This window comes from Pristis pectinata, chromosome 32, assembly GCF_009764475.1.
Source record: "Pristis pectinata isolate sPriPec2 chromosome 32, sPriPec2.1.pri, whole genome shotgun sequence".
Taxonomy (NCBI): Eukaryota; Metazoa; Chordata; class Chondrichthyes; order Rhinopristiformes; family Pristidae; genus Pristis; species Pristis pectinata.
Genome location: NC_067436.1, coordinates 11,418,892 through 11,427,823, shown reverse-complemented (window position 1 = coordinate 11,427,823; position 8,932 = coordinate 11,418,892). Strand labels below are relative to the sequence as shown.

The following is an 8,932-nucleotide window of genomic DNA, read 5'->3' as shown; positions in this document are numbered from 1 at the left end:
GTAAACTAAGCCTGTATTCTCCAGAGTTTAAAAGAATGTGAAGTGATCTCAATAATAGTTTAAAAAATTCTTACAGGGCTTAACAGCCTAAATGCAGAGAGGATATTTCCCCTGGCTGAGGATTTCAGAACTTTAGGGGACACAGTGTCAGAATAAGGAGTAGGCTATTTTAGACTGAGATGAGAAGAGATTTATTCACTCCGCTCTGATAATGTCCCCCCAACCACTCATGATTACTCTACAATGGAAAGTTGGGGGTAATGGAAAGATCTCCTCTTACACATTGATAAAGTTGTGAAGGGCAACAACTGAGAATGTACTCACCTCAGTATAAAATTGTATGGGACATTAGATCATGCCACTCTCTCACCTCTCTTAGACACTGAAGATCCCATTCACTACTGATAAGAAGCCTATGAGGAATGGAAGCCACATAGCCATGGGGATATCCAGGGGGAATCCCAGCCACAGAGGACGGACGCTCATTGGGTAGATTAATCGAGTCCCGTAATCTGATTGGTCTAAAGTGGGTCACTCTAATCGGGCCTTCCAACAATAGAGCTCGTTTTGATTGGTCACTAGTGATCTTCCCTCAATTTAATTGGTGGGCTTTCTGCGGCGCTCACTGCTGATTGGTTATTTTCTCTACCTGTGTATTTCTTTCCCTCTTCGCTCCGGATCATGGCGGCGCGTCGGTCGATGGCGGGAGCGGGAGCGGCCGGCGGCGGGGAGGCGCCGCCCAGCACCCAGTGGTCGTTGAAGCGATACGCGCGGTTCTTGGCGTCGGGTGGAGCCCCCAGCTCCTGGAAGGTGAGAGGGAGGAGGAGCAGGTCCGGTCACCGGGGCACTGGGAGGAGGGAGGAGGGAGGAGGGAGGAGGGAGGAGGGAGGGGGGAGGGAGGGGGAGGGAGGGGGGAGGGAGGGGGGAGGGAGGGGGGAGGGAGAGGGAGGGGGGAGGGGGAGGGAGGAGGGAGGGGGAGGGAGGGAGGGAGGGGGAGGGAGGGAGGAGGGAAGAGGGGGAGGGAGGGAGGAGGGAGGGGGAGGGAGGGAGGAGGGAGGGAGGAGGGAGGGAGGGAGGGGGAGGGAGGGGGAGGGGGAGGGGGGGGGGAGGGAGGGGGGGGGGGGAGGGAGGGGGGGGGAGAGGGGGAGGGGAGGGAGGGGGAGAGGGGGAGGGGAGGGGGAGGTAGGGAGGGAGAGGAGGGAGAGGGGTGTAGGGAGGGAGAGGAGGGAGAGGGGTGTAGGGAGGGAGGGAGAGGAGGGAGAGGGGTGTAGGGAGGGAGGGGGAGGGGGGGAGGGGGGGAGGGGGGGGGGGGGAGGGGGGGAGGGGGGGGAGGGGAGGGAGGGGGAGGGGGGGGAGGGGGAGGGGAGGGAGGGGGAGGGGGGGGAGGGGAGGGGGGGAGGGGAGGGAGGGGGGAGGGGGGAGAGGAGGGAGGGGGAGAGGAGAGGAGGGAGGGGAGGAGGGGGGAGAGGGGGGAGGGAGGGGAGGAGGGGGGAGAGGGGGGAGAGAGGGGAGGAGGGGGGAGAGGAGGGAGGGAGGGGGGAGAGGAGGGAGGGGGAGAGGGGGGAGGGAGGGGGAGATGGGGGAGGGGAAGGGAGGGGGGGAGGGGAAGGGGGGAGGGAGGGGGAGGAGGGGGAGGGAGGGGAGAGGAGGGAGGGGAGGGGGGAGGGAGAGGGGGGAGGGAGGGGGGAGGAGGAGGGAGGGGAGGGAGGGAGGAGGAGGGAGGGGAGGGAGGGGGGAGGGAGGGGAGGGAGAGGGGGGAGGGGAGGGAGAGGGGGGAGGGAGGGGAGGGAGAGGGGGGAGGGAGAGGGGGGAGGGGAGGGAGGGGAGAGGGGAGGGAGAGGAGTGTGAGGGGAGGGAGGGGGAGGGGAGTGTTGGGAGGGTGAGTGTGGGGAGAGGGAGTGTTGGGGGTGGGATTGGTTGGGAGGGAGTGAGGTGCCACTGGAGGGAGGGCAGGGATGGCAGCAGCACCATAAGGGAGGGAGGCAGCACCGGAGCTGGGGAGGGGAAGAGGGATGGTGGGGGTGGCACTGGGGTGAGGGTGGCACCGAAAGGAGAGAGGGGGGCTGGCACTGGAAGGAGGTGGAACGGGGGTGGGGGTCGTTACTCGGGGTGAGTGGGAAGGAGGAATGGGGGGCGGCATTGGGGACGAGTGTGAAGAAGGGTGTTGGCATCGTGGGGGGCTGGGAAGGAGTGGGGGGTGCAATGGGAGGGGATGGGTACGGCACTGGAAGTGGGAGAAGGGGCTGCACCCAGAGGGTGGGGTGGAGTGGGAGGGAGGGTGACATTGGGACACCACTGGGGCGGAGGGCCACTAGAGGAAGGTGGTTGGACATCATGGGGGCTGAGTGACAGGGCGAGGGGTCTGAGTGATGGGGGCTTGTGAGAGGAGCTTGGGGGGGGGGGGTGGGGGTGATGGGTGTTCAGATAGGGGAGTTGGACCGGATTGAGGGGGCTTGGTTGATGCTGGGATTAGAGTGCATTTATGGGTGAGAGTTGGGGCTGATTATGGGATGGAACTAGGGAGGTGGGTGGTACTGGGCTATGACAATTTATATCCGCCCATCTCTAGGATCTGCTTCCAAACTCATTTTGTGGAATTAAGTGGCAGAGATAGCAATCCAAAATTTTGTTTGCACAGATTTTGGATTCTTCATCCATAAAATGTCTTCAATTTGCCTAAAGTCAGTATGCAGAAGCCAGTTTAAAATACCCAACTCATTAATTTCCATGTGCTGTAATGAGAACAGATGGCATGTGTGGTTCCGACTGGTTTGATGGTTGTGAGATCTTGCTGGTGTATCAGATTGATGTGACTCGGTGTATTTTGCAGTGGGCAACTAATGGTGGAAATTTAAGGGATGTGGTATAGCAGGAAGCAATGTGGTGTATATAAATCTATGAAATGCTATGGAACATTTCCAACCCTAGTCACAGTTTTGTTGGAGTGTACTAATGCAGCCATTTCAACATTTATGAAGCTACTGAAATGTTAGAAGGCAGATCTTTTCAGTGCTGTATAAATATTTTTTAAATGCAGTAATCAAGTTTTGTTTCACTGTCAGGTTTTTGAATCCAGTCCGGAAAAGGGTTTTCTCTCCTTGGTTATTGTGCAGTCAGGACATTTCCTTATCTCTCAAGGTGGGGCAACCTTGTTGGTAAGTGTGGCTAAACTACTTTCAGTTGTTTTTCCCACTTCTAGATGTCATAGATACCTTGCAGTCAAAATTTCATTTCTTGCCTCTGCATTGAAAAGGGATAATTAAGTGGGCAATGGAGATTTATAACCTATGTGATAAAGATCTTGTAAACATTTTGCATTCATAAAAGTGAACAGTTGGTAGAAGTGCAATTGAAGATAATCCAGAATAAAGTTGCTTAGACTTTAATTGTCTGTAAAAGAATACACTTCCTAAATAGTCATTTAATTTGTCTCTAAACTGAAAACAGACCAGAAATATGAAACCGGGAAGGACCTCCTGTGACCTACCAATATGTGGAAGAAGCTTTGAAGAATAAAGAAAACTAGCAAATAGATCATTTTAATCTTCTTCAGCCCTTTGTCACTTCCATTTATCGCCTCCCAGCTTCTTGTATCATTCCCACTCTCCCCCTCTCTCACTTGCCTATCACCCCCGAAATCCTCACCTGCCAGCTCTTGCTCCACCTTTTTTATGCTGGCCATCTGCCCTCTTTATTTCTAGTACTGATGAAGGGTTTCAACCCAAAACATTGACTGTCCATTTCCCTCCATAGATGCTGCCTGACTTGCTGAGTTCCTCTGGTGTTTTGTTTGTTGCTCCAGACTTCCAGCATCTGTAGTCTCTTGTGCCTCCAGTCATTTTGATGGGGATGTGTGGACTGCACCATGTGTTTGCATTATAGTTAATCCTTACAGAAAGAGAACTGCCCTGGAAAGGAAAGAATTGCAGACTATGCAGAACAAAGTACCATTGCTATAATAGGTTCTTGGAAGGTAATTATGACTATTCATAAAACCAATAAACATAGCTTATCCAGTATAAAACAATGTTATACAATATTAATACATTTGAAAACTTCTGTTTAAAACTTATTTCACTTTCAAGACAAAGTAGTATTTCTTTAATTTTTTTTAACATAAGTAACAAACGGATGGTATTTCAAGGATTTTGTTCTGGTGTGTCTCTGTATGTCAGATGTTGGAAATGGCAGTTCAAAAGGGCTGCAGAAGAATCTTTAAGGGCAACTTGTGACACAGCAATGTAGCATCTAAGAGCTTGATGCTGCCTTTCAGAGCAGTCAGGATTAAATAACACTAGACTGTTGGTTGCAGTTTGGACTCCTGCTGCCCAGTTTGTTCGATCACTGCCTGGTTGGAGTTGTTGCCAATATGTTTACTCCAAGTTCTTCTGTTCATACTTGTAAGTTTCCAACGTGGATGTAGAAAGAAGAAAGGAAGAAAGAATTCTCAATTTGTGTTTTAAGCAAACAGATATGTCGGATTCAAAAACCATTTGAACAAGATTCAACACTGCTCAAGATCTTCACTCAGCTGCACTTTGGGCAGTGTCAGTACTTCTCAGAAGTCGTGTTTTAGATTTGTGTTGTCAGGTTAGCGTCATTGCATGCAGAAATCACTTTGGGAAGGGTTATTGCATCCAGAGACAGTTGATAAGTTCTCACCTGGGTGTTGAATACATTAGGTGCACAGGCCTTCTGCTGTGCCATATTGTATAATGTGCACAATTGTGCTGAGCGACAGAACTGTCGAATGTTGCCTGAGATCCCTATTCCATAGATACCCTTTTCATGCTGTACTTTCTCCACTGCACTTTAAGCAGTTTTTTCAGTCTCAAACTGGCCATGGGTGAGGGGGTTATTTTATGTTTCACCAGGACCATTTGGATTTGTATCTCATCATTGCCTTGGTTTCAACTTGTACCAATGTGTTGAGTTCTAGAGGTGAGGTAAGAATGACCACCCTTGACATCAAGGCAGCCCTTGACGAAGTGTGGGTTCAGGGCACCCTACTAAAACAGGTCAGTAGGCATGAAAGAGAAAACACTCCTGGGCTTGGAGTTCATACTTTGCACGAAGGAAGGTTGTGGCAGTAGAAGTTTAATCATCCCAGCCCCAGCACATCACTGCTAGAGTTCCTCGGGGTAGTGTCTTTCAGTGATGACCTTTCTTCCATCGTAATTAGATTGGCACAACATTGTGGGCCGAAGGGCCTGTTCCATGCTGTACTCTTCTATATGGTCACAAGTGGGAATTTTCACTGATTACAGAATTTCAACTCTACTTGCAACTTCTCAGCAACCAAAATATCCTAAGTCTGTGTGCAAAGGGGCATGGACAAAATTTAGGCATGGGCTGGTAGGTGGCAGGTAATATACCTGGCATGTTTGGTAACCTACCTTTTGACATTCAGTACTGTTACCATCACTGAGTCCTCCATCATAAATGTCATGGGGGATGGCAAGTACTTACCTCCTGACACCCCAAGGCATTGCCACCATCTTCAAGGCACAAATCAGGACTGTGCTGTAATGCCCTCCACTTGCCTGGAGGAGTGTAACACCACAAATTCCATCCAGGACAAAGTAACCTGTTTGAGTGCAGCGCATCAACCACCATAAATGTACATTCCCTCCAGTATGTAGTGGCTGCACCCAGGCTATTCAACAGCATGTCACAAACTCTCAACTCGCCGAGAAGGACAAGTAACGGGTGCTTGGGACTATGACCACCTGCAAGTACCCCTCCAAGTTGCACATCATTCCTGACATGGAACTATATTGCCATTCATTCATATTACTGCACCTAAATCCTGCAACTCCCATCCCAACATTGCTCTTGGTATACCTTCAACATAAGGACCACAGGGGTTCAAAAAGATAGCCCACCACCACCTCAAGGGCAACTGGGGTGGGGAGGAGGGTCAAAAATGCTGGTCTTGCTGGTGATGTCCAGACCCCAGAAATGAATTTTTTAAAAAAAGGTGTGAAGGTTCATGTTACAAGTGTGAGGACAAACTGCAAGTGATACTGCAGCATAAGCCTTGAGCCTTCAAGTACGTGGTTATCCTGCTTTGCATTCCACACTGTAATCTCCAAGTGCAGTTCTGTTGAGCAGAGTATAGGGAACTCCCACTAAAAACTAACTTCGATTATGCATGGACTTAACATTGTTTTCAATAAGATTAGTTCGGTTGCTTTAAATATAAAAATTTAAAGCACGTGAGGAATAATTTTGGTGGTTATAGATCTTTGGAATTCTCTAGCCCAGAAACTATAGAGTCCAACTGATTAAATATCTTCAAGAATAGAAATATCTTTAAATTTTAGGGGAATTAAAGCACGTGAGGAGACAGGAAATTGGAGCTGAGACCATGGTCAGATCAGCCACAAGCATACTGAATGGTAGAGGGACCATAAAGTCTATTTTTGTTTAATATTCTTAGTTACAGGGTCTTGTGTGATTTGCATGCATAATAGCTGCAAATTTGTCACTTTAGGACCATGTTCTCCAGTTTCTTTTCCCCTGTGGTCTGAAAACTGTCTTTATTCTGCCCTTGAAGGTATGTGTATGGGGGGAAATATCATAATTGGAAAAAGCTGCATTCTGATTTAGTATAGATTCAGTCCCCATTTTTATCAAAAAAGTAGGAATTGCCACAGCATCATGGGTATTTTGTACAGGTTTCTGATGCAGAATGCTATGTTTTTTCTGCACTTGAGGTCTGTACTTGTCTGCTGCAACAGACTGATTCTCTAGCACTATTATAGTAATGTTAATGGATATTTATCATTGTTTCAGGAGTTTAAACCAGGATATAATGCATGACTCAAAGACAGAGAATGCTCGAAACACTTAATAGGTCAAACAGCATTCAGTGGTCAGAGAAACCAAATTGATGTTATAGGTCAAGGGCCCTTCAGAGCTGGAAAGATGAGAAGATAAGCACGTCTTAAGTTGCAGAGAAGGAGAAGATGGAAAGAAGGAGAAATATCAGTCGTTCACTTTCCAGTTCTGATAAAGTGTCTTTGATCCACACACCAACTTTGTTTCTCTCGTTGCTTTTGCTGCCTGGCCTGATGAATGCTTCCAGCATTTTCTACTTTTGCATTTCCAGCATCTGTGGTATTTTTCTCCAAATGCAGTGGATAATATTCATTATGCTAAGGTTTAAAGTGGAAGGCCTCTCATAATTGGGGGCTAATTTTAACCTAACTCAGGAAATTGATGAGATCGAATATAGTGCTGATTTTTACACTCCATCTGATTTTGTATAGAACAGTCTATGGGAACTGATATGAGGCTGTGAGTAAAATGGTCACTAAATTCTGTTCTGGATAGATGGATTAGGACAAAGTTACTTTGTAATGATGCAAGATGAAATGACTATTTGTGATTTTAATGAATGCAGTTAGTGTGAATTGTTTTCCAGTTGCGCTCAGATGTAACAGTGTCATTTCATGCAGTTTGCATCCATTATTTTTTCATTAAAATGGCTAAAACTATAGAGCTTGATCTTAAAAAGGGAAGATAACATAGTCCACTGTTAGTTTGGAGAGGAGGAAGAGGAATACTGGATCCCACTTCCATTGTTTATTTGTTATTTAGGATAAAGGATACTTTACAATATTGTTTGTAAAGGAATGGTTCCAGAATCTTGGACAAATGTGTTCAACCTTTAACAAGCTACTCACCTTTCAATCGTGCAGAGTTGATTAATATCCTGCAATAGCATCTTGTACATTTTCTACTTTACATTCTTGGATTAATTCACAGAAAATATAATAGAAGCATGAGGAGGCCATTCAGCCCCTTATGCCTGCTCTGCCAGTCAATATGATCATGGCTGGTCATAGTTTCCTCAGACTTGACAAACCCAAGTTTGAACCTGACTTCCAGTTCTACCTGTGAACACGCTGTCTAAATGGGACAGATGGGACAACCAGCATAACTCAATGGTTCAAGTGGCCTTCTGTGTGAGAAAATGTGCATCTTACCTCTGCACCATTTTCCTGCACTAATCCCATATCTTGATTCTTATAATATCGAAAAGAAAATGTTCTTTCTTGAACTTGTCCATCAACTGAGCCTCTTGGGTAAAGAATTCCAAAGATTCACTTCTCCCTGGGTGGAAAAAAATTCTTATCCTTGTCAATGGCTGACCCACTTACTCTGAGTCTGTTATTCTTTATTCTAGCTATCCCAGCCAGGGAAACATTAACTCAACATCCATGCTGCCAATCCCATCTTTTAAAAAAAAGGTGTATGTTTCAATGAAATAATTTCTCATTTACTAAACTCTGGAGAGTATAAATTGATTAATCTCTTTCATATGACAAACCTACCATCCTAGCAATTAATCTGGTGAACTTCTGCTGCAGTCTGTCAGTCATGTATCTCCTTTATATTGCCTCGCCTGAACCAATATTGAAATGAGATTTCTATACTCATCATTTTGTAGTAAAGTCCAATATACTGTTTGCCATCCTAATTACTTGTGGCTCCTGCATGTTAACTTTCAGTGATTCATGTAGAAGACAATAAACTTGCATGAACACCAAAACATTAAACTTGCTCTCCATTTAAAAATCGCATTTCTATTTTGTTTTCTTCTGGTGGCTGATCTCTTGTTTTTCCACGTTATATTGCATTTGCCAAGTACCTTCCCATTCATTTAATCTGTATCTCCCTAAAACCTCTCTGCATCCTCCTCACATCACCACTGTTAGCTAGCTTTTTGTATCAGCAGACCTGAATATATTGCAATTAATATGGAGGTATACTTCCAACTGGAATTGGAGAAGGAAAATGCTATCAAGACAATATTGAAAGCTTTTATCTAAATGTACACAACGTTCATCACAAGATGGGTGAAGTAATGGAGCATTTAAAAATGCATGGGTGTGATCTAATAGCATTACAGAAGCATGGTTTG

General features: G+C 46.5%; 1 protein-coding gene across 1 annotated transcript in view; it reads left to right on the top strand.

The window, feature by feature from the left end:
• Positions 1-681: 681 nt before the first annotated feature.
• rec114 (REC114 meiotic recombination protein) overlaps positions 682-8,932 on the top strand; it is a 33,204-nt gene continuing 24,953 nt past the window's right edge. Inside the window, exons 1-2 of the mRNA XM_052042379.1 lie at positions 682-810; positions 3,063-3,155. Of these exons, the coding sequence (XP_051898339.1) occupies positions 682-810; positions 3,063-3,155 (222 nt within the window). The remainder of the gene's footprint in view (positions 811-3,062; positions 3,156-8,932) is intronic.